Below are 24,115 nucleotides of genomic sequence, written 5' to 3' on the forward strand. Positions count from 1 at the left end.
TTTGTGTGATACTTGGATTCTCTTTCCCACATGACTGGGCCATGCAGGAGGCATAATTCAAGGAGCTAGGAGTATCCTTATGAGCAGCAGTGCCCTCAGGAAAGGCATGGGCTGGAGCTACCTGCTGAGTTCCTGTAGTACTGAGCTGTGGGAGCGGGAGGAGGAGGTCACAGAGTATCTTTGGTGACCAGGGCTAAGGGGAGAGGCTGCAGGAAGGTTTCAAGGAGCAGGGTGCACAGCCCAAACTGAGAGCCACACAACTATCAGGTGCTTTTATTTAGTTGTGTATGTACATCTGTGTATGTGTGCTAATTGGGGATTGAACCCAGGGCCCTTGTACCAAGCAGGATATTGATGCTAAGTGTTCAGCCCAGTCCTGGGAAGAACTGCCCAGGGCCACGACCTCCTTTTCCTCCCATATGCTGCCTTATGGCAGTGTCTCCATTCAGGGTCAGCACTGGCTCCTCCACAGAGCTGTGGTACTTCCAGCTGCCTGCCACACAGGGGAGTGAACCCCTCCTCAGAGTACCCCCCAACCACAGACCCCTCTGCTTCCAGTAGACCCGGGACCAGTGCCTGTAGGAAAAGTTGAGACACCCGGAGTGTGTGTAAGCAAGAAACAGGGACAGCCAGCAGTGGCAGGCTCCCCCTTTAGGGTGTGCCCTTTGCTTCTCCCTGTGTGGGGCAGGTCCACCTGCAACCTATGTGCCCCCAAGGCAGTATGAACACAAAGGTACTGGTATCTATCTAGGTCTTGAGAGAAAGATCATGATGTGATGACAGTGTCACCAAGAACTCAGGAACTGCAAGTGACCTCTTTCTGGAGCCTGTTTCCCACTGACAGCTAAGGGCAGGTCTCCCAGCAGGCCATCCCATCCTCCCCAGCCCAGATCCCTGCTGAGCCTTTCCCTTTGAGACGATCCACCAGCCTGTGCTGGAGAGGCTGGCCCATAGGGGATGAACAAGACAGCTGGGCAGGGTTGGTGTCCATGCCAAGGGACATTCATACCTACAGAGTGGTTCTTGCCATGTAGAAGTTTGGAAGCAGTCCAAAAGAATGGTCACGGGAGCACACCTGAGGTCACACATGCCCTCATTCAAATGGCCCTGTCATGATGCTGTATGTTGAGTTCCAAATGTTTTCTTCGTAATTTAAAAGCATTGCAAAGTTGGAGGGTGTGGCCTGGGGTAGGGGTCAGAAGTGGAGGGAGAGAAACCAAGCCCCATTGCAGCCACGTCCCACTAATGCATATTCTGTCCTCCAGGCTGGAGTGGGTGGAGATCATCGAGCCACGCACCCGAGAGCGCATGTATGCCAACCTGGTCACAGGCGAGTGTGTGTGGGACCCCCCAGCCGGCGTGCGCATCAAGCGCACCAGTGAGGACCAGTGGTGGGAGCTCTTCGACCCCAACACCTCGCGCTTCTACTACTACAGCGCCGCCTCGCAGCGCACGGTGTGGCACCGCCCACAGAACTGCGATATCATCCCGCTGGCCAAGCTGCAGACGCTGAAGCAGAATACCGAATCCCCACGAGCCTCAGCGGACAGCAGCCCAGGCCGCGGCAGCCGTGAAGGCAGCACTGGCTCCTCGTTGGAGCCCGAGCCCGATGCCGTCACTGAGAGGGTGCAAGAGCTGCCAGCCAGGGCCGGGCGGCAGGTGGCGCTGGGAAGCGCCCGGGAAGAGAGCAGCAGGTGAGGGGCGAGGCCAGGCTGGAAAGCAGGATGGGGAGCGTCGGGACCAGGAAGGATTGGAGTTGGGACTGAAGGGAACCAGGGCAGGGCAGGGCAGGCTAGGTGGGGCAGAGTGGCCGTGAGGTAGTGATGAGGGCAGGTGGGGACAGGGCTGAATATAGGAAGTTGCCTTCTGCAACCCTTGTCTCCAGTAAGTGTTCTGGCATTTCGCCAACGGCCAGAAATAATGAAGGCTTTTCAGTCTCTGCCAGGGTCTTCCCTTGCTGCTTGCTGGCCTCTGGTGGGTGTGGGGACAGTGTGACCTGCTGATTCATGCCCTCCATTTCCTCCAATGTTTTCTCAGTCCCTGCCCTCTGTTAACAGTGTCATTAGCCACCTGGGTTCCTAAGGTCAGGAGCTCGTTGGATGAACAGCCTGGAAGCGGGAGAGAGCCTGGGCAGAAGGGAACTGTCAGCTATTGTTCTTTCCCAGACATACTTTGGGAGGCCTCTCCAGTGAGGGTTTTATGACTGACAGAGTTCTGTCTTTGGTATTTGTTTTGTTCCATCCACATGTGAGGAATGAAAAGGTGACCTCAGATGCTCCTAGATAGCATGAGGGACAGTGGGGCTGCCTTCTCTTGGCAGAACCTGTCCTAGGCATCACCTGGGGGTCAGTGAGACCATGAGGTTGCTAGTGCTGCTTATACCTGTACTAGACTGCTACTCTTGGATGCCCCAGGAGGAAGTTCATGTTAGTTACTTTTCTCTCATTACTGAGACAAAATACCCGACACTCAAAGTTAAAGGGGGAAAAGTTCATTTGGCTTACGGTTCATAGAGGTTTCAGTCCATAATAAGCAGGCTCCAAGGCAGGATGGCAGAGGGGCAACAGTTCATGGCAGCGGAACACAGCAAAAGCAACAAGGGACTTTAACAGTGTCTTTCTGCTCCTTTTTATCTTATTCGGACTACTGGGATTGGGGTGTTACCAAACCAGTCACTCATGTGTAGTGGTTTAGTAATCACACACCCTTAATCCTATTGTCAGACATTCCAGATTCACCTACCTATGACCATATGAGGCTTTGGAGCGACATCTAGACCAAACCATAACAAAGGTATTGCTTTTACTCTAATTGTACAAGGGAAGAAACTGAGGCTCACATAGAGGACTTTGTCCACACAGTCAGGCAGTTGAGGCAGATGGGCCACAGTGGGAGCCAGTGGTCAGCCATGCCAGCTGCAGGGGGACATCATGGGTATGTCACCAGTTGTATCATTTCTGCTTACAGAAATGAGGCTATGGTATGCACCTGGTCATGTAGCATAACTTTCTGTAATGTTGATTGAGACCACCTTTGTTTCAGTGGCAGCATCAGCGATCTCTGTCAGTGAGGGTGCCATATCTGAGGATCTGGGTAAAGAGCCAGGGAGATGTGTGGAGCCAGCGAACCAGGTGGAAAACACAAAGGAGATAAGAATGGAGGCTGAGTGATGAAGCTCTGCACCAGGTCTAGGACCCAAAAGTAGCTGTTCACAGAAGTGCCTCCTTGGAGAGCCAATGTGTGTAGAGACAGCCAGTACACTGGGTGGGGGAGCCAGGGCAGGCTGGATTCTACTCAGAGAAGGTAGACCTAGTGAGAGCTGTTGACACTGTGGGATTCATCTTGGTCCTTCTGAGAAGGTTGTTCAAGGGCTTAGGTGCTAATGGACTGGGTGAATGGCCTTCACAAGGGTTGGAAGTGGCCATTCTGTGCAGTGCAGTGGGGTCAGGGCAGGCAACTTAGTCTCTTGGAGTGTAAATAGCTGGCCATGTACTCCTGCACAAGGCAGGCATTAGCCAGTATGGCTGCCAGACATGGCATGAAAGGCCAAGCTGGGTTAGAGGTAATCTTTGGGATTGTCTGCAGACACAGAGCATTAATTAGTGGGAGCTGAGAAAACTCCTCCCCTCAGAAGTGGGAATAGGTCAGGATATGGCAGAGGGGCCCAAGCCAGATGACCATGGTGGGTTGAATCCTGGAGAGAGGTGTGGAGGAGACCATTGGAGCAGATGGTGGACAAGTGAGATGAAGATGGACAAGTGTCCACAGTATGCAGCAGTGGTCACAGCAGCAGAAGACTTGCTATAGGCCTGGGGATGTTCTGTGGTCTCACAGGACCACTGAGGTATTCTGAGGCCCTAAGGCACATGAAATGGGAGACAGGCAGACAGATTTGGAATTGCACAGAGTATAATTTATTGGGTTCTTACAGAGGGAAGCATGGTGCTGGGCATCAGCAAGACCAGTGGTTACTGTGGTTTGGGTCAGAAAGAGGGGCATACGTATTCCTCAGAAGAAAAGTGACTTGGAGCCTGAATGTACGTGGTTTATCTCAGGCTAATCTCAAGGATGTCAGGCCCATTCTTGGAGCCAAGGAAGCTAAGGTCCAGCTGTAAAGTTCTGTACATTACTCTGGTGGGTTTGTGTATGTATAGTTTGCTGGGAAACTATGCATGAAACTGACCAGGACTACTCAGGGTAGGTTGGTCTTGGCAGTTACACTTCAAGGTGGCTATAGTCAGATTAAGTTGGATCCATACACTAGTACAGAAAAACAAGCAGATATCACGGAGTTCATGGATGTCAGTCCCAGAGTTGACCAGAGCCTGACCCCTGGCAAAGAGTTCCCCCAGCTAGAGCTTAGTGCTGGGGTGTAGCTCATTGCAGAGGTTCTGAGTTCAGTCCCCAGTACCGAAAAACCAAACCATGAAATCCCTGCAGCTCTGCACACCCACCTAGGATCGTCTATGGATTGGTCCGCTGATAAGTACAGTGCCCTCATGAACCAACTCGTCTGGAGAAGTCTATTGATCCAGGCAGGTTGACAAAATTACCTGGCACACAGATGTATAATCAGTTTTCTATCTCTAATTTTTTTGAGTTATGTCTTTTAAGAATCATATTTCCTGGGCCAGGGATTTAGCTCAGTGGTTTCGCCGCCTGCTGTCCAAGCACAAGGACCCAAGTTTGATCCCCGGTACCAAAAAAAAAAAAAATCATATTTCCTGATTGCCACTGGTACACAGACATTGAGTTTTCTGTATTGGCCTTGTTATGCTTTTGCTATGTTCTCATTAAGCCTAAAGAGCCATTGTCCATCTATAATTGTCTTTAATTGCTGACAAGACTTTGGGGACCAGGCTGGATGGACCACGGAGGCCCAGCCCCCAGTATGTTCCAGCACTCCAGCTTGGGCCCTGAGACCAGCTGACACCTTCATTCATTTGAACATTTTCTTCCCATTTCCCAGTATCAGTTATACATTTTCGTCCTTATTTCCACTTTCAGTTTCTCACACCAGAGAAACAATGTGGTATTTAAACATGTGTGTCTCATTTCTCTAACTTAAGAGTATGGTCTCAAGATGCATCCATTTAGCTAGAAACGTCTCAAATTCACCCTTCTTTATGGCAGAGTAGTACTCTATTATATAAAAAAAACCAAACAAACCACATCTTCTTCATCCATTTGTCAGTTGATGGGCATTTCGGCTGTTTCCAAGATTTAGCTATTACAGACTGTGCTGCTATAAACATGGGTGTGCATATATCACTGTGGTGTGATGCTTTTAATTCTTTCAAAAAGATACAAGAAGGGGAATAGCTGGGTCAAATGAACCTCTAGTTTTAGTTTTTTGAGGGATCTCCACACTGATTTCCACAGTGGTTACACCAGTCTATACTACCATCAACAGTGGAGAAGGGTTCCTTTTTCCCCACAGCCCCACCGGCATTTGTTATTGGTTGATTTTGTGGTAGTAGCCATTCTTTCTGGGATGAAATAGAATAATATCAGCATTGCTTTAACTTTCATCTCTCGAATGACCAAGGATGTTGAACATTTTTTCATACATTTATTTGCCATTTCTACTTCTTCATTTGGGAAGTGTTTATTCATTTCAGATGCCCATTTTTAGATTGGGTCTTTAATTTGGGGGCTCTGACTTTGGGGGGAGGTTCCTTATATATTCTAGATATTAGTCCTTTATCTGAGGAACAGCTAGCAAAATTTTTTTTCCATACTGTGGGTTATCTCTTCACTCTGTTGGTAGTTTATTTTTCTGTGCAAAAACTTTTTTTTTTTTGGTACTGGGGATCAAACTCAGATCCTTGCACTTTCGAGGCAGGTGGCAGAACCACTGAGCTAAATCCCCAGCCCTATAAAAGCTTTTTAATAAGAAGAGAGCCCAGTTGTTGATTCTTTGTGATATTTCCTGTGTGATCAGGGTTTTGTTCATAAAGTCTTTGCCTACACCAGTGTCTTCAAGAGTTCTACTTATTCTGTCTTCTAGCAGGTTTAGTGTTTCTGTTTTAATATTTAAATCTTTGGTCCATTTCTATGTTGGTTTAGTGCATGGTGAAAGATATGGGTCTAGTTTTAATCTTTAACATGCAGAAAGCTAGTTTTTGCAGCACCATTTATTAAAAAGGCTTTCTTCCAATGAAGATGTTTGGCTCCTTTGTCAAAGATAAGGTGTCTGGGCCAGGGATTTAGCTCAGTGGTTCCTCTGCCTGCCTCACAAACACAAGGTCCTGAGTTTGATCCCTGGTACCCACCCCACCCCCCCAAAAAGAAGATTGTTCACAAACAAGATTCAAGTAGTAGGAAGATGAGGAACCATGAGACTCCTCCTGGCCAGCACTCCCCAAGCCCTGCACTGATGCTCCATGTGAGTGTAACCACTAATGGAAGGAAAACCCTAAGATGGGCATTTGTCCACACAAGTTTAAAGCATGTGCTCTGATACATTTCCATGTATGTGTGCACCTGCGAGCAACACCACAGTCAGAGTAGCAATGTTTCCATCACCCCAGGCCCCCTTCCTTGCCTTCCTTGTCCCTCTGCACTGCCCTGTGTTCCCATGGGACCATCCACCTGCCTGTCACAGAGATTAGTTTGTGTTTTGTAGAATGTTAAGTGGGATCAAATGCTGTATACTCTTTTTGTCTGCCATCTTTTACTCCATTTAATTGTTTTGCCATGTTACCACGTGTGCATCATGAGTTCTTTTTCCACTACTGCTAGAATTCCACTGTGCTCTCTCTTTTTTTTTTTTTTTTGGTACTAGGGATCAAACTCGGGTCCTTGCGCTTGTGCAGCAGGCAGCGAAACCACTGAGCTAATCCACTGTGCTCTTTTGATGGGCACTTGGCTGGTTTCCAGGTTTGTCTGTTATAAATAAACTGGTATGGCCCGGCATGGTGGTACATGCCTATAATCCCAGCACTCCCAGCACTCGGGAGGCTGAGACAGGAGCATCACCACAAGTTCGAGGCCAGCTTCGGCACCATAGTGAGTTCAAGGCCAGCCTGAGCTACATAGTGAGACCCTGTCTCAAAAAACAAATAAATGAACTGGAATGAACATTTGTGTATGTCTTTGTGTGGACACTTTTATCTCTCTAAGGTGAATGTGAACACTCAGAAGTGTCTGAAACTTTGTAGTCAATGCCTAAATATTCAGATTGTTAATTCCACATGAATTGATACTTACATCATCACAAAACATCCCTTGTTCTGTGCTCTGAAGTCTACTTAAATATAGGGCCTCCTTGGCTCTTTTATTTTTTTAAACTGGGGATTGAACCCACTGCCTTCACACTGAACTAATTCACCAGCTTTTGTTTTTTGTTTTTATTTTTGGATCTGGGGATTGAACTCCAGGCCTTGCACATGCCCATTTTTATTATGATGGCTGGATGCAAACTCATGATCCTCCTCAGGCTCCAGAATAGCTAAGGTTATAAGTGTGCATTATCACACCTGGCCTGGGTCCTGCTTTTTTATTCAGTCTGACCATCTCTGCCTTTTTATTTAGGGATATAGACCATTAACAGTTAATGTGATTATTTATATGGTTGAATTTAAACATCTCACTGTTTAGTTTTTATTTGTTCCAAGTGTTCTTTGTTCCTTTTACCTCTTTGTCTTCTTCTGGGTTGATTGAGGATTTTTTAATTCCACTTTATTGCATTCTAGTGGGTTCTTAGCTATGGATCTTTACTATTTTCCTAGTGATTGTTTTAGAATTTGTAACAGCAGTCACAATTCAAGTGATATTATGCTACTTCATATGTGGGACAAGAGCCCACTGTGGTGCTCTCCATCCTTTGTTCTATTGCTGTCATAGTTTTTATTTTTACATGTTATAAATGTCCCAGTACATTGTCATTGTTTTGCTTTAAGTAGTTACCTTCTAAAGAGACTTAAATAATAGCAGAACTATCTTACATTAGCCACAGTTCCCTGTCTGCAGTGCCCTTCTTGAGTAGATCCACATTTCCATCCACCACCATTGTCTTCTGCTTAAAGAGCCTGGTGTTGCATTCTTTGAAATGTAAGTCTGCTGATAATGACTTTTTTCAGCTTTTGTATTTTTTAAAAAGTCTATTTCACCTTCTTTTCTTTTTCTTTGTTTCCTCCCAGTAATAGAGATTAAACCCAGGGCCTTTGCATTGGGCTACATCTCTAGCCTTTTATCTTCTTCTTCTTTTTTTTTTTTTTTTTTTGGTACCAGGGATCGAACTCAGGTCCTTGCACTTGCAAGGCAAGCGACGGAACCACTGAGATAAATCCCCGGCCCATTTATCTTCTATTTTGCCACAGGGTTTCTCTTAGTCACTAAATTGCCCAAGGTAGGCTCAAACTTAAAATCTGTCTCAGTTCTAGGATTACAAGTGTACACCACCACATTCAGCTTCATTTTTATTTGTGAAAGATATTTTTGCTGGGTTTGGAATTCTAGGTTGATGAGTTTTTTCTATTTTCCCACTCCATTTTCCTCTGGGTTGCATTATTTCTCTTTTTTTTTTCTTTTTTTTTTTTTTTTTTTGGTGCTAGGGATTGAACTTGGGTCCTTGCGCTTGCGCAGCAGGCGGCAAAACCATTGAGCCAAATCCCTGGCTCTGGGTTGCGTTATTTCTGACAAGAAATCTGTTTTCCTTATCTCTATATTTCTTCACATAATGTGTCTTTTTACACTGGCTGATTTTTTTCTCTGTGTTGCTGATTTCAAACCACCTTTATGTGATTTTTCTTGATTCTTGTGCTTTGGGCATGCTAGCTTTGGCAACACATATACTAAAATTGTGCTTGGGGCTTGTGGAGCCTCTTGGACTTCTAGGTTTGTGATTCTCATCAGGTCCTTAGGCCATTTGACATTGTCCCTCAGCCCCCCTACACTGGAATTACCTTTTTATCTCTTATTTTTATTTATTTTTATTTTATTTATTTATTTATTTTGGTACCGGGGATCAAACTCGGAACCTTGCGTTTTTGAGGCAGGTGCCGGACCCACTGAGCTAAATCCCCGGCCCTCTTCTTTATTTTTAGTCTTTGGTTGCTTTTTGGTTTTGAGTTTGTTTGGTTTTTTTTTTCTTCATCCTGCATAGTTTCTCATTGCATGTTTGGGTTAACTGACCATTTCTCCTACAGAGCCCATTCTTGCATCATTGGCTCCTTGGCTGTCTTTCTCACCTTAGTCATTGTGAAGTTCCTTCTGGATTTGGGGCTCTTCTGTAGTTTTAATGACTGTGCTTATCTTGTTCAGTCTTTTTCCTCACTCTGAGCATATAGGGGACACCTTGAATAATGGGTACCCTTTTCCACTGACTTACCCTGGGTCAGCCCTGGGCCAGCATCTGCTGGCTCCGTGTGGTTAGGAAGTTGCCTGAGCACGTTCACCACTCAGAGGGCATTTATCAAATTCTATTAGACTCTTTCCCAATGCTTATCTTTTAGGGTGTCCTTACCCTGCAGGTTAATCACATCTGACTGAAGGTTTGGGAGGCACTCCTCAAGTGCAGTTAAGTGAAGTTTGAAACAAATTTCCTTTGTACTTACATTTACATCAAGTTCAGAAAGACTCTGCTAGCACTGTGTTTTGACTTTGGGAGAAGTAACTCTTGCTGTGGAGTGGAATGAGCTCTGGACTTTCCTTCTGATTTCCACAGTGCAAGAAATGGTAAAGGACTTGACATTGCTTATGGTTGGAAATGAATTTTGCCGTGTGTTTTTGCATATAAGCGCTATTATCCATGTAATTTTAGGTTGAATTCATTAAGAAACATTATCATCAAGTCTGCAATAAAAATTAATTTTCAGAGTCATTCAGTATTTAATAGTGATGATGGAAACGTTTTTCTTAGAAAATTTCATTCTTGGCTCTGAGTTCAAAAAAATCATGAAATTTCACCACTCTGCAGTTGTTGAATTGTTGCATGGTAAGTCAGGATGTTCAGCTCCTATTTCTGACAAAAAATTCACAGAACTGACAAGGGACAAGTTCATTTATGTAGCATTTATGCTATTTACGTAGCTCATGGTAGATTCAAATATATTCCACAAAGTACTTGACAATGAGTAATAACCACAGATAACCATAGTCTTATATCTTCACAAGCTTTGTGAATTATCCAGCTCAGCCTTGTCTGACTTGTGTGTGCCCTCACCATGATCAGCAGTGACATATCTTAGCAGGGTCTACTTCACGTTACTTCCAGTGACACAGAACTAGTGTCCTTTTGGCTTATTTGAAACATTCTACACAGTCGTCCTCATGGACGACTCAGCACCAGCACTCGGGTTGGGACTGAGCAGTGTCAGTAACATCACACAAGAGCCAAGGAAAACTCCTGAGTTATGTGGCTGTTCTGTGTCTCTCACTATCCTTAGCATTCCAGGCAACTGTCTGTACCAAACATCTAACACTCTTAGGCCAGTTTGTTGTCCCTGGACATACAGTGTTTGCCTCCTCAGTCGGCACAGTGTAATCATTCACCATCAGTGAACAACTTTAGAACTCTATTCAAAAGATCATGTCCAGGCCAGGGATTTAGCTTAGTGGTTCCGCTGCCTGCCTTGCAAGCATAAGGACCCGAGTTCAAACTCCAGTACCAAAAAAAAAAAAAAAAAAAAAAAGATCATGTCCACTTTTGCCAGTTGTGCTGTAATGAGATTCATTTCAGTTTCTATTTTCATTTAAAATTACTTAAAGTGTTGTATAAGTTGGAAACACTGTGAAACACATGGGTGGTGATGTCATTGCACATTCTCAGCACAGTGCTGGAGTCACTGAATGATGAACTCAGTGTTCCTCCATCCAACCCAGTATCACAACAACCCACATCCCCTGTGCTTAGGTGCAAGACATTCAGGGCCCACTTGCCTTTACTTCACATTGTGAATATTCTCTGATCATTAAAACAGAACATTATGAGCACTGTGAGCTACTGCTGTATCGTTATTTGCAGTGATACACACCATCTGGTCTGTCTCCTGCTCCTTGGCTCTGTCTGCTATGTGGTCCAGTGACAGCCTTAGACAATACAGGAGCAAATCAGTGTGGCTGTATGCCAAGAAAGAAATCTCTTCTAATTTTCACATCACAAAGTAATATTTGTTTAATTAACTTATTTATTCATTTATTTTTTAAGTACTAGGGATTGACTCCAAGACCTTTACACTGACCTACATTCTCTGCCCTCTTTTATTTATTTAATTTTTTTTTTTTCCTGGTACCGGGGATCGAACTTGGGGCCTTGCACTTTCGAGAAGGCGGCAGAACCACTGAGCTAAATCCCTGGCCTTCCTCTTTTATTTTTGATACAAGATCTTGCTAAGTTCCCATGTTGAGCTGCCTGTGACCTCCTGCTTTAGCCTCTCAGAGTGTTAGGATTACAGATGTGTGCCACCATGCCTGGGTCAAGTCTTTTTTATTTGCTAAAATAAATCTTTATAGTTTTTTTCAATAGAGTCCACATATTCCTCATTAACTTAAGCCTATTTTTTTTTTCCAATAAGGTCTCACTATGTAGCCCAGGCTGACCTTGAACTTGGAATCCTCCTGCCTAAGTCTGGCTCCTCAGTGCTGTGATCTGGTTCCTAAACAAGTTACTGTTAATTTAACCAAAAAAGCCACTGATACCTCAAGTTACACAGTGAAGGCTACATTACTAGTCTCCATACTGCTAGTAGCTTTTTATTTGATTCTTTTCGTGTTTAATGCAGTGGCTAGCACTTCCAAAACTGGCAATGAGAGTCAGTATTCTTATCCTGACTACAGTGGGTCTTCGTTCAACCTTTTGCACCTGAGTATTATGAAGGCCTGGGGTTTTGTATGAGTGTTTTTGATTGGGTTAAGTAAATTTGGAGAACTTCTGGAGCACTGAGAATTCTTTTTTAACAGTAAGTAGATGTTAGTCTGATCACATTCAGCAATTGCATTCTCAGCCACTCGCTTCTCATATATCCACTGAGGTTTGTTGTGTTTCCAGCCCTGGCCCTCAGACAGTTACTATCCCCATGAGGATCATTCTAACTGTTTGTCCTCCTCAGGCCAACCTGCTGTGTCTGGCTGGAGCTGTGATTCTCATTAACCCCATCACTGGGCTTCTGTTCCAGTAATCTGAAGTCCTGAAATCCAGGACGGGCTGGTGTCCCTGTCTGCCTCCTGGCCTCTAGATGGGCCACTGTGGTAGGCGTAGTGCAGAAGAAATACCTGCTTAATTGATGGAGGAGGCAACTTGGTGGGCAGGAGCCTGGAGGGTCAACCTCACCCACTCATGGTGTCTTCTGTTGTTTCAGCTCCTCCCCACCAGGCATGCTCCTTGAGAAGGACTGTGAAGTTTACCGTGATTACAGTGTGGATGGCCAGCTCCTTCACTACAGGTAGAACTGCCAGCTTGGTGTCCCTGGTGCTGGTTGGAGGGTGGGCTCCTGGGTGGGCCAGTGCTGAGGTAACTGAAGAGGAATCATCAGGAGGCAGTGGGAGCAGCAGGAGGAGCTGTGGAGGCTGCCAATGCCTGGGGTCTGGCAGAGGCCACTGAGAGGTACAACTTGATCCTGCCCATCTGAGGGCAGCCCTTGGTCTGCCCTAGGCAGCGTTGGCAACAAACATTGTAGCAATCACCAGGCCCAACTGAGAGATCTTGTTAGACCTAGGAGTGAGGGTGGGCTTTGTCCACTGGGCCCTGGGTCATTTAGTAGAGAACTAGAGGATCCTAGAGGCCATTCAGGACCCAGTGGGGGCACTACTCACCTGGCCAGACTTCTTCCTGGTGACTGGCTTGTTGTGGGGAATGTGGGGCTAGGTGTTGTGTCTGTGGAGGTCTGTGATCCCCATGGTAGAACACCTGGAACAGTGTTTGTGCCGGAATGGGCTGGAAGACCTAAGGAGCTGTGGCCTCAGACAGTTGGATTTTTTTCCCTGAGACTGCATTTGTCGAACACCAGGGGTTTAGAAGGGAGTCTGCACCCCACTTTGGCCCACGGTGTGGCAGTTTCCGAAGCTTCTTGGGCTTTGCTTCCTCCTTAATGACACAGGTCTGGTACCGGCATGTGGTCCTTGTGCCCTGAATGCATTTATGGTGGAGGATCGACCTTGCTGTGATGAATCAGAGTTCCGCTCCAGTCCCTCAGGCCTGGGGCTCCCCAAGGAGCTGCAACCTTCATAATGGATATGCCCCACCTAGACTTTGTTGGCTGAGTACTGCCAAAATCCTGCCATCTTTGGGAGCCATCATTCCCCAAAATCAAGGTCCTGGCTCACTTGCAGCACCCACATTGTCATCATCATCACCTGTAGAGCCTTCAGGGAAACAGGAATCCTCACAGTTATAGGTCTCAGCTGGGATGAAGAGGTTCCTCTGCCTTTCTGTTGTCATGGGAGTGGGTGACTGGTGACAGACCTTGCCCCAGGCCTTTCTGGTGCTCAGCTGCCCTCAGCCCCATGAAGCCATGCAGGCTGACAAGTGTGGTCCCTACAGAAGCCCTCATGCCACTTTCTGTGGCTACTGCTCCCACCATACATTTCATCCCTCTTGGCAGCTCACTGCATTTAAAGCCCTATGCTGACACATCGCTTTTTTGGAGATCCCACCCTCCCACACACGTGCCTGTTTTGATCATCTGCTGACTAGATTTGTCCAGCACTTGAAGGTTAACCAACAGCCCCTACCATGCTTAGGGCAGGGTGCTCTGGGCAGATACATCAGAGAGGGGTCCCTTTGGGCCACTCAGAGGCAGAGGGTGCCCAGCATGCTGCCCTGGGTGCCATTCCTGTAACCCCAAAAGCACTCTGGTTGAAGCTAACAGTGACCTGATGGGGGCTGCTCCATGCCAGGCATCTCAGAACCCCTTCCTCCCCTCTCTGCCATTGTTGCTTCTGTCACTGAGCCCTTAGGACAGAGGCCCCCAGTAAATCTGGAATAAGGGGGGTCCACAGGAGGGGTGCCAGGAGCAAGGGGCTTGCCTTGGTGGTCTTCTGTGTCCCAGTGACCTGTATTTTATCAGGGAGGGTGGAGCAGGTGAGCAGGGGTGTTTAGACCCTGTCCTGGGACTCCATGACCCTTTCTGCTGAGGATTGGCAGCCTCTGCAAGGCTCCTGAGCAGACCTAGGACACACACTCATAGAGGATAATGTGCTCCAAAGCAGGCCTGTGTGTCCCCTGTGGACCTGCTGGGCAAGTGCTTGATGTTCACGTCCATCTTCCTGGCTCCTGGAGAGAGAAAGTTTGTCATCCTAGGTGATGTAAGCAGAGGGCCACTGAAAACCCTGGGCCAGTGATATCCTGATGTGAGCTGTGGCAGAGTGGGGTGCCAGCCAGGACTGCAGCTCAAGGGATGTATTAGCCTTCCCATCACAGGCAAAATACATGTACCCAACACCCGTAATTTAAAGGAGAGATTTATTTGGCTCATGGTTTCAGAGGTTTCAGTCTACGGCTGGCTGCTCTAAGACAGACAGCATGGCAAAAAGGCATGGTGAAGCAAAGCTTCTCACTTCATTGAAGCTGGGAAGCAGAACTCAGGGAAAAACATAGGAGGGAAGGGGCCAGGGACCAGGCCTAGTCCCTAGGGTCACACCCCATAACCCACCCACATTTACCCAAAATGTGCAGGAAGTAAAGATGGAGGTTCTGTCCACAGGGAAGGAATAGAAATATGAAGCCTGCACCCATGTGCTTCAAGAGCTCCAACTGGCAATGACAGAAATGGTGCACCTGGGACACGGTACTGGGACCTCAACCAAGCCCCATGTAGCTGCCTCTGGATTGGACTCGGCTTTTTCACAAGAGAGTGGGAAGCCAACCTTGCACATAGTGCTTGGAGGCCTGTCCAGGGCAGCAGCCTTATATGCCATGCAGAATCCTCACTGGGCAAGTGCAGGATGACCCAGAGGCCTGAGCGGGGTGGCAGGTGACCATGACAGCCCATGCAGGCACCGTACACACCCACAGGCTGGGTGAAGGCAGGACAGTCGTGCTGTCTTTAGATGTGCAGGTTCTTGTTTGTGTGAGTGCAGCTGTGTTTGGTGTGTTATGCCTGGGTGACTGTCAGGGAGCCACCATTGCTGTTCCCTCCTTCACCCCTTCTTGGTGTCCATGCCCAGGGCAGTCACTTCCCTGAAGCTGGCAGCAGGGAAGCATGTCCAGCTTTGGTTTTGTTTCTGGCTTTGGTTTTTTGGTTTTTTGGTACTGAGGATCGAACTTGGGACCTGGTACTTGCGAGGCAGGCAGCGGGACCACTGAGCTAAATCCCCGGCCCTTGTGGCTTTGGTTTTGTGTAATGCTCTCAGTTCTTCCCCTGAAGTAGCCTCTAGAAGGAATAAATGTCTGGGGACCCTAAGCAGAAGGAGCCTTTGGTCTTCCCTGGCTTTTCATGGCAGTGGCTCCTCTGCCCTATGTACCTTCATTGTTCAAACTATGTTATGCAGAAATGGGGGTCTCCACCCTGGTGCCTACACACTGTAGAATTGTTGCTAGAAGTTGGGAGGATGTGAGAAGGGAGGGGCCACAGTTCACCTGCTACAGCAAGATGGGGAGGAGCTGGGCACAGGAGGAGGCTCCAGGGCAACTGGGAAGGTTGGGCACATCCCAAGAGTACTGCACCAGGGGCCATGGATGAAAAGCCCAGTGGGCAAGGCCTGGGAACTGATAGGAGGCCAGGGACTACAGAGGCACAGTGGTGGGGCCCAGGAGGCCCAGGTGGTTTGGAACTGCCTAGATGTAGGTGGGACTGGATGAAGTAGACCTTCAGGCCAGAAGATGTGCTGAACACTGTGGGGTGGTCCTCACTGGACTGCTGCTTCATCTGTTTGCATATCCAAGGGGGGCCCCACTGTAATGTGGAGCCTGTGACTAGGTCCTTATAAAGCCCTCAGGCCTGCTCTGATCCTCAAGACTCCATACGGGTTCCCAGCTTTGGACAGTCATGTGCTGTTGTGCCCCATCAGCTGGCAGGAGCCACCTGCTTGGCAGACGCCAGGCCCACAGTATCCACCTTGGACTTCCAGCCTCCAGCACTATGAGAAATTTCAGTTGTTTTTAAGCACATCATCCTCTCCCATGTCTGCCCTAACTGGATAGAACTAACTCCTGTACCTAGGACGGAGCATTTTTCTCAACCAGCAGGCCTTTCTCCTTCCCTTGCTTCTTCTGACACTTGTCCCCACCTCTGGCAACCAGGAGCAGAAACCCCAAGACTGCCCTGCCCTTGCCCGATCCTCACCTCTCACAAACAGGGCCAGCCCAGCTCACCTGCCCCCAGGTGAAAGGGTTTGTAACCTGGTCCAGAAAGGCCCAGTATCAGGCACACACCCAAGCTGACCTCTGCAGCACTTTGACCACCCCTCACCCAGGACAGGGGGAAAGCCAGACACAATTCACAGAATCAACCAAAAGCTGTCAGAGATGTGCCACACGGTGAGGCTGGAGACAGCTCAGCCTGTGTGTGTTGTCTTTCCCCCAGCAGCAGACCCCAACACCTCAACAGCCACACTTTCTTCTGGACTCCCAAGCCTGAGGGTATCCATGAGTAGGCTCACCAGGTCATTCTGTCCTAAGTCAGGACAGAATCTGCCTTCTTGACTGCCTACCAGAAACAAAATAAACCTAGAGTTCAAATTACCTTTACAGTTTTCATATATAAGGACCAGAATTTCAACCTGGCCATGGTAGCGCATGCCTGTACTTGGGAGGCTAAGGCAGGAGGATTGCTTTAAGTTTGTGGCTACTCTGCTACATAGCGAATTCAAGCCAGCCTGAACCACATAGTGAGACCCTGTCTTAAAAAAAAAATTTCAATCTGAAATACCAGAATTGGTCAAAAACAGAAACAGACCCATAACCTAAACTTCAGTGTTACCAAAAACCAACTTCAATAAAAATGGTCCATATGTGCAAAACATTAAATGCCAATTGAGCCAGGTGTGGTGGTGTACACCTGTAACCCTAGAACATGGGAGTTCACTGTGAGTTTGAGGCCAGCCTTGGTTATATAGTACGTTCAAAACCAACCTGAACTACATAGTAAGACCCTGTCTCAAAAAACCAAAACAAAATTAAAAAATAAGTGGCAATTGAAACACATACATATTCTAGAACTGAAAAATACAGTGACAGAAAACAAGAACTCAAATGGTGCTAAGGTGACTGTGTTCTCCCACAAATTCATATATTGAAATCCTAATCTCCAAGGGACAATTTGAGTGGTAGGTGGGTCTTTGTGAGGTGATCAGGCCATGTAGGCATATCAAGGGATTCATGGAGGTAATAAATGAGGTTACTGTCCTTATAAAAAGAGGCCTGAGAGAGTTTGGTCTTTGACCACATGAGGATGCAGCAGCCAGGCACCATCTATGAGCCAGAAAGTGACCCCCATCAGACACTGACTCTGTCAGTACCTAGACCTTGGACTTCCAGCCTCCAGTGCTGTGGAAAATAAATTTTTGTTGTTTCTAAGCCACTTAGTCTGTGTTATTGTGTTACAGCAGCCTAAAGGGGCTTAAAATTAGATTAAACAAAGCCAAGCAGAGAATTGATAAATGGAAAGGTAGATCAGAGGAAAATAACTATTGTAAAGTCAGGAATGGAAAATACACAACATAGCATGAAAACTATGGCATGCATAGTGAATGTGATTGTGATTGAATGCCCAAGAAAGAGGGAAAGGGATAAATGTAATATTTGAAAAGGTAATATCCAGGAATTTTCCAAAAATCGTAGAAGATGTTGACCCACAGAAGAAATCCTAACTAGAGACCCACACCTAGGTAGTAGCCTGGTGAAGAGAGCAGACAGCCCTGCCTCTCCCTGGACTATCCTGGGTCTGGTCCCAGTTATAGCAAGCAGAGTATGGTGAGTGCTATGTCCATATACCTGCCTGGCCATGCCACCCGAGGGGTCCATGAGCAAGGGAGGCTCAGAAAAGGCCAAGTGTTCAATGTGACCCACCACTAGGTGAGGAATTTGGACCGTGTCATTCCCAGGGGGCCTAATGTGCACCTAAGCGGCTTGAAAAAAGGTTTGTTCTGTGTCCCGGTAAAAGGAGTGGCTGTGGAGGGGAAAGGGTAAGGGAAGACTCCTAGGAGCCTCCCGTTGAAAAATGGGGCCCTGAAATGCTGGTACGGTGTCATCCTGTATTCACCTACCTGGGGCTTTTAACAGTTGGCCCCCTCAAGGGCCCTGGGCAGGGTGCTCTTCACAGGCACAGCAGCAGCTCTGCCTTGTGCTGGAGAATTGGAGGACTTTGGGTTAGGCTTAGGGGAAGGGCACAGGTGGTTCCAAGGATGACAGTGGGAACCCCCAGACTAAGTAGTGGGGCTGGACTCACCTCTGCCAGTAACTGCCACCTGCTCCCCCACACAGGACGTCCTCCCTCCGGTGGAACTCTGGCACCAAGGAGCGCATGCTCATCAAGGTCCCTGACCGAGAGCCCAGCTTCCTTGCCCCTCAGGGAAATGGCTACCCACTGGAAGGCCAGCCTGGGGGCCGCCCCCGCAGACCCTCTGGCAGCCAGCACTCACCCAACCTGCAGACATTCACCTCTGATGCAGACGGCACTGTCTTCTTCCCAGAGAGGCGGCCCTCACCTTTCCTGAGGAGAGCTGAGCTCCCTGGGAGCTGCTCCCCGATGCTTGCACAGTCCCGGAAGGCCTCCAGTGACTCACAGCCCTCCTCCCCACGCTATGGCTATGAGCCTCCACTCTATGAGGAGCCACCTGTTGAGTACCAGGCTCCCATCTATGATGAGCCCCCCATGGACATGCAGTTCGAGGTCAGTGGCCCCTACCAGGCTGGCTCCCCGCAGAGGTCACCAGGCCGAAAGCCCCGCCCATTCCTGCCCACCACCAAGCAGGCCCCTGCTTCACCCTGCCAGCAGCTGGTGCGCACCAAGCAAAGGTGCCCTGAGCGCTTCCTGAGCCTGGAGTACAGCCCTGCAGGCAAGGAGTATGTCCGCCAGCTAGTGTATGTGGAACAGGCAGGCTCCAGCCCCAAGCTGCGCTCTGGGCCCCGGCACAAATATGCACCCAACCCAGGTGGTGGCTCCTACTCCCTGCAGCCGAGCCCCTGCCTGCTGAGGGACCAGCGCCTGGGAATCCTGTCTGGAGACTACAGCACCATGGAGGGGCCTGAGCCACGACACAGCCAGCTGCCCACACCACTGCCACAGGCCCAGGAGGATGCCATGTCCTGGTCCAGCCAACAGGACACCATGTCCTCGACAGGCTACTCCCCAGGCACACGCAAGAGGAAGAGCAGAAAGCCCTCTCTGTGCCAAGCCCCCAGTACCTCTGCTGATGGCCCAGGGGACCTGATGAGCGAGCAGCCCCTGGCCGAGGAGCACTCCCCATGCGGGCCCAGCCTTGCCCAGGTGAAGCGTGCAGAGGCTGAGGCAGATGCTGCACGGGGTGCAGCTGAGCCCTTCCTGGCACAGGCACGGCTGGCTTGGGAGGCGCAGCAGGTCCACTTCCACATGAAGCAGAGGGGCAGCTGGGACTCCCAGCAGGATGGCTCAGGCTACGAGAGCGATGGTGCTGTGCCACTGCCCATGCCAGGGCCTGTGGTGCGTGCCTTCAGCGAGGATGAGGCACTGGCCCAGCAGGAGAGCAAGCACTGGAAGCGGGGCACCTTTGAGAAGCTGGGCTTCCCCCAGGTCCTGCTGGAGAAGAGCGTCTCTGTGCAGACTAACCTGGCCTCCCCGGAGCCTTACCTCCACCCCTCCCAGGTGAGGCGCATGGTGGGATGGACAGGGCAGAGGGCCCCCAAGAGCCTGGGGTCAGCAGAGAGCCCATGTGTCTGGGATCTGCAACATGAGAGTGTTTCAGACACCACAGGCAGTGAGGGTACAACCTCATAGGGCTTCCTTGACCATGGACCATCTGGGAGCGAAAGCTATGTCCTGAGGACCCAGCAGGCAGGCATCAGGCACTCTGTGGTGGCTCTCAGAGCTGCTCCCCACAAACCCACTTTGGGCAGGAAGAGCTGCTAGGAGGCAGCAGCCACTTGGTTCCCCATGTTACAATCACTGCCAGAGCCAATGCCCAGATCCAGCCTGACACGTCCTCCATGTGGTGCCAGGAGTACAGGCCCCACCTGCACCTCTGTCCAACTGCTCAGTGTCTGAGCATCAATATCATTAGATGGGCTGGGGATTTAGCTCAGTGGTTCTGCCGCCTGCCTCGCGAGCACAAGGTCCCGAGTTTGATCCCCAGTACCAAAAAAAGTATCATTAGGTCCTCCCTACTGGAGACCACCAGGCCCCCAGGATTCAGGTTTTATAGTCTGGTTGTCACTTCCTAGCCCCTTCCTAATCCATTCACAGCAGCTACAGAGCCACCACTGAGGGTGGCCTGATGTCTGCCCATTGGTCCCAGGGCCTGCAGAGGCAGTGAAAGCCAAAGGCCTCCTGGAAGTGGCATGGCAAGTGACGCCTGGGCAGCAGCATCCTGGCCTTCTGAGTAGCCATAGAGATTTTCCAGGGAAAACTCAGAGCTGCTTCTCGTCAAGGTTTTTGCCCTCTGCTGCTAAATGTGGGAGGATGGGGTAGACCTAAGAGGCAGCTGTGGGAAACAGAATGAACAGGGGAAAAGCCACCCCTGGCAGGAGCAGGGCCCATGGGAATATCTGAGAGCAGTGGAGAAGACAGGCACTAGGGCCAGTACTGGGTCATGCAGGGATAGGGATGATGGGGGAGGCCTTGCCATGGAAGCTGGGTGTTAGCACTTCTTTAAAAAGACAGCAGAGGACTGGGGATTTAGCTCAGTGGCACTGAGCCTGCCTTTCAAGTGCAAGGTCCTGAGTTTGATCCCTGGTACCAAAAACATAAAAAAGAACGACAGCAGAACAAGCCAGACACCCCCACGGGGTTGCCCTGTCTTTCCTACCTTCACCTGGGTTATCTGAGTCCTTTCCTGTGGCTGTCACTTAGCCACCATGTGGGGAGTGAGGCAGGGCACCTGCACCCTGATGGCATAGCCCAGTTTGTCCTTCCCAGTCTGAGGACCTCGGTGCCTGTGCCCAGTTTGAGAGCAGCCGGCAGAATCGCAACGCAGTGCCCAGCTCCAGCTGTGTCTTCCCCACCTTCACACTACGTAAGCCGTCCTCAGAAACAGACATTGAAAACTGGGCCTCCAAGCATTTCAACAAGCACACCCAGGGCCTCTTCCGACGGAAAGTGTCCATCGCCAACATGCTAGCCTGGAGCAGCGAGTCCATCAAGAAGCCCATGATTGTGACCAGCGACCGACATGTGAAGAAGGAGGCTTGTGAGATCTTCAAGCTGATTCAGATGTACATGGGTGACCGGCGGGCCAAGGCTGACCCTCTGCACGTGGCTCTGGAGATTGCCACCAAGGGCTGGAGCATGCAAGGCCTTCGGGATGAGCTCTACATCCAGCTGTGCCGCCAAACCACTGAGAACTTCCGCCTCGAGAGCCTGGCCCGTGGCTGGGAGCTTATGGCCATCTGCCTGGCCTTCTTCCCACCCACACCCAAGTTCCATTCCTACCTGGAGGGCTACATCTACCGCCACATGGACCCCGTCAATGACACCAAAGGTAAGGCTCTGAGGTGGGGGCCAGGCCTATTCACCAGCAGCCCCATCAGCCCAGCCCCATACAGGAATGCCCCTCCAAGCAGATACACACATATCCTAGATCCCTGCCCCAGGAAGCCCCACCTGGGCCCCAAGGCCAAGTCTTTCCTGGCACAGACCAGGGCACATGGCCTTGTTCTCTGCTTGAGGTATCCACTCTGCTCCAGCCCCACCATGGTTGGTTGTCCTCTTTGACAAGGGCAGGTGTGGTCAGGCCCTGTGCACTTGTGGTACTTGACTGTCATTGTACAGCCTAGGGGGAACTGGCCCATAAGGCTCAGGCCATCAGTTCTTAGTGGGGTCCTGCCCGAAGGCCTGAGCAGTGAGAAGCATGAGTACCAGCATGTGAGGCCAAAGCCCAACCCGTGGGCTTCTCATATGTGAGTATAAGGAGACCAGCTGGCCTCTGGGCCAGAGCAAGCTCCCTTGGGTTGGAAGGTGGGGCCAGCACAGATCACCACTTGCTGATGGCCACCTGAGGCCATGTGCAAGGCCCTAGGGGTGATACCCTGGCCTGCTCAGCCAGGCAGCACCCAGGTGGCCAGCCTGCACCCTGAGCTGGGCAGAGTGGCCACAGAGCAAGGCCACATCCTCTACTCCATAGCCATAAGCATTGACAGGACATAGCCACACTCATGTAGCATGCACATGTCTGTCAGCTCATACTCTCCACAGGGCATGGGAGTTAGCCCTGGCTGTTGCAGCTTTGCTTCTACACAAACAGCCTGGCCAGGGCCATCAAGGCCTTTCCATGGCCCAAGTGTGGGGCCAGTATGCACAGAGACAAGGTGGCCAGGTTGCAGGGCATTGGCAGGTTCCTAAGGACAGTTGCTAGGTACAGGTACCATCCAGTACCTCAGCCACTTGGGAAATTTCAGAATCTACGCAGTGTAGTTTTCAACACAGATCCCAGCAAATGCAGAGCCTGTGCTGAGGACAGAGCAAGGGCCCTGTGCTTGGTCTTCAGGAGCAGGTGGAGTCCTGGGGGCCGCCTCCCAGTTGGTTTCATAGATACCTCCTTGGCCTCTTCCAAAGAGTCTTTGAATGCCCGTTGAGCTGGAGGCTATGGAAATATGTCTTTGCTGCTCACAGAGCACACAGCCCACCGTAGGCACCAGAGAATGTGCTGAGTAAAAATGTGAGGCGTGAAGAGTGAGGTGACAGTGTGTGGGTCACTGACCAGCAAGTGTGCAGCTGGACTGTTCCACCAGCTGGGTTCTTGGGGGAGTTTTGGCTCACACCCTGTGCAGGGACACAGAGGTCTGTGTGTATCTCCAAGCATCTCATCTCCACAAGGTTCTGGCTTGCTCCTAGGAGAGAAGTGGGATCAGCCTGGGAGCTGCAGCTTTAAGGCCCCCATGTGAGGCCTGTGAGATCTCAGAATGTCATGGGCTGTAGCAGGAGCTGCAGTTCTGTTTGGTCCCACCAGAAAGATGGTCCCTGCATCCAGTCAGAACCCCATCCCTAGCCCCAGGATCTAATCCTAGTTTTACATGTCTGAGGTTCTGCTTGGCCCTGGGTCCAGAGGAGAGATACACACAGGATAGCCATCCTTTCTTCAACAGGCCTGAGGCTCCCTCCAGCAGCTCACTGTCCCTGGGCAGTGGTGCCTTTCACGTGCAAGTAGCCCTGTCCAGAACATGGTGCTGGTCAGGAAGACAGATCTTGCCATCCTAGAAAGATGTAGTCTGTTCTCTAGAGGATAACTGGCTGGCCACACAACCCTTCACATAAAGGAAACCACAGCTGAGAGGGACAGCATCTGCCCAGGAAGTGTGAAGGGCGGAGCTAAGCCTGGCTCCTGTGCTTGGTACATCACTGTAAATTGCCTGCTGCAGCCTCATGAGCCTTTGACTGATTGGTCCACCAGCATGTGTGCGTGACTTCCACTGTGTGGTCACCACCCCAGAAAGGAAATACTATGAGGTGACACCAGCTTAACCTAGGTCTCGAATGCTGGCTCCTTTGTGACCAGTACCACCAGTTATCTTCTAGTTGTCCCCCAGGATGGCCCTCAAATCGGTTTTCTCAGACCTTGAGGGATGCTTGGCACTGGACACAAGAGGTTGCAGGAAGGAGCACTTCTAGACGAGTCCTGTGGAAGGTGTAGGCCTGATAGGCTTCGCTGATGCCCAAGCCCTTCACTCTCACCAAGACTTCCCAGCCGCCAGTTAAAAATGACACGAGTACTGCATTTGCTGTGACTCTGCCTTGAACTCTAAGAAAACAGTGAAGGAGTTTCTAAAAGACCAAAACAACAACAACAACACACACATACACACACACACAAGGAAAACAGTATAGCAGTTCCTCAAATAATTAAAAATAGAATTACTATGTGATCATTAGTTCCACTTCTGGGTCTATGCACAAAAGAATTCAAATAAGGACCCCAACAGACACTTGTTAACCCACGTTCAAGGCAGCATTTTCATTGTAGCTGGAAGGCAGAAACAACCCAGTGTCCATTGACATATGAATGGATAAACAAAACGTGGCATATACAGAAGTGGATTATTATG

General features: G+C 49.5%; 1 protein-coding gene across 6 annotated transcripts in view; it reads left to right on the top strand.

Annotated features, from left to right (window-relative positions):
• The window catches only part of Arhgap39 (Rho GTPase activating protein 39), a 171,141-nt gene that overhangs the window by 136,369 nt on the left and 10,657 nt on the right, over positions 1-24,115 (top strand). For all 6 annotated transcript variants that reach the window (XM_087182914.1, XM_004837666.4, XM_004837667.4 and 3 more), the window contains exons 3-6: positions 1,266-1,694; positions 12,303-12,386; positions 18,365-19,724; positions 20,994-21,555. In XM_087182914.1, coding sequence (XP_087039040.1) covers positions 1,266-1,694; positions 12,303-12,386; positions 18,365-19,724; positions 20,994-21,555 — 2,435 coding nt within the window. The remainder of the gene's footprint in view (positions 1-1,265; positions 1,695-12,302; positions 12,387-18,364; positions 19,725-20,993; positions 21,556-24,115) is intronic.

The sequence above is a fragment of the Heterocephalus glaber genome, unplaced genomic scaffold (genome assembly GCF_053883595.1).
Source record: "Heterocephalus glaber isolate CG9 unplaced genomic scaffold, H.glaber_assembly_v1.0 deba00000281, whole genome shotgun sequence".
Lineage (NCBI taxonomy): Eukaryota > Metazoa > Chordata > Mammalia > Rodentia > Bathyergidae > Heterocephalus > Heterocephalus glaber.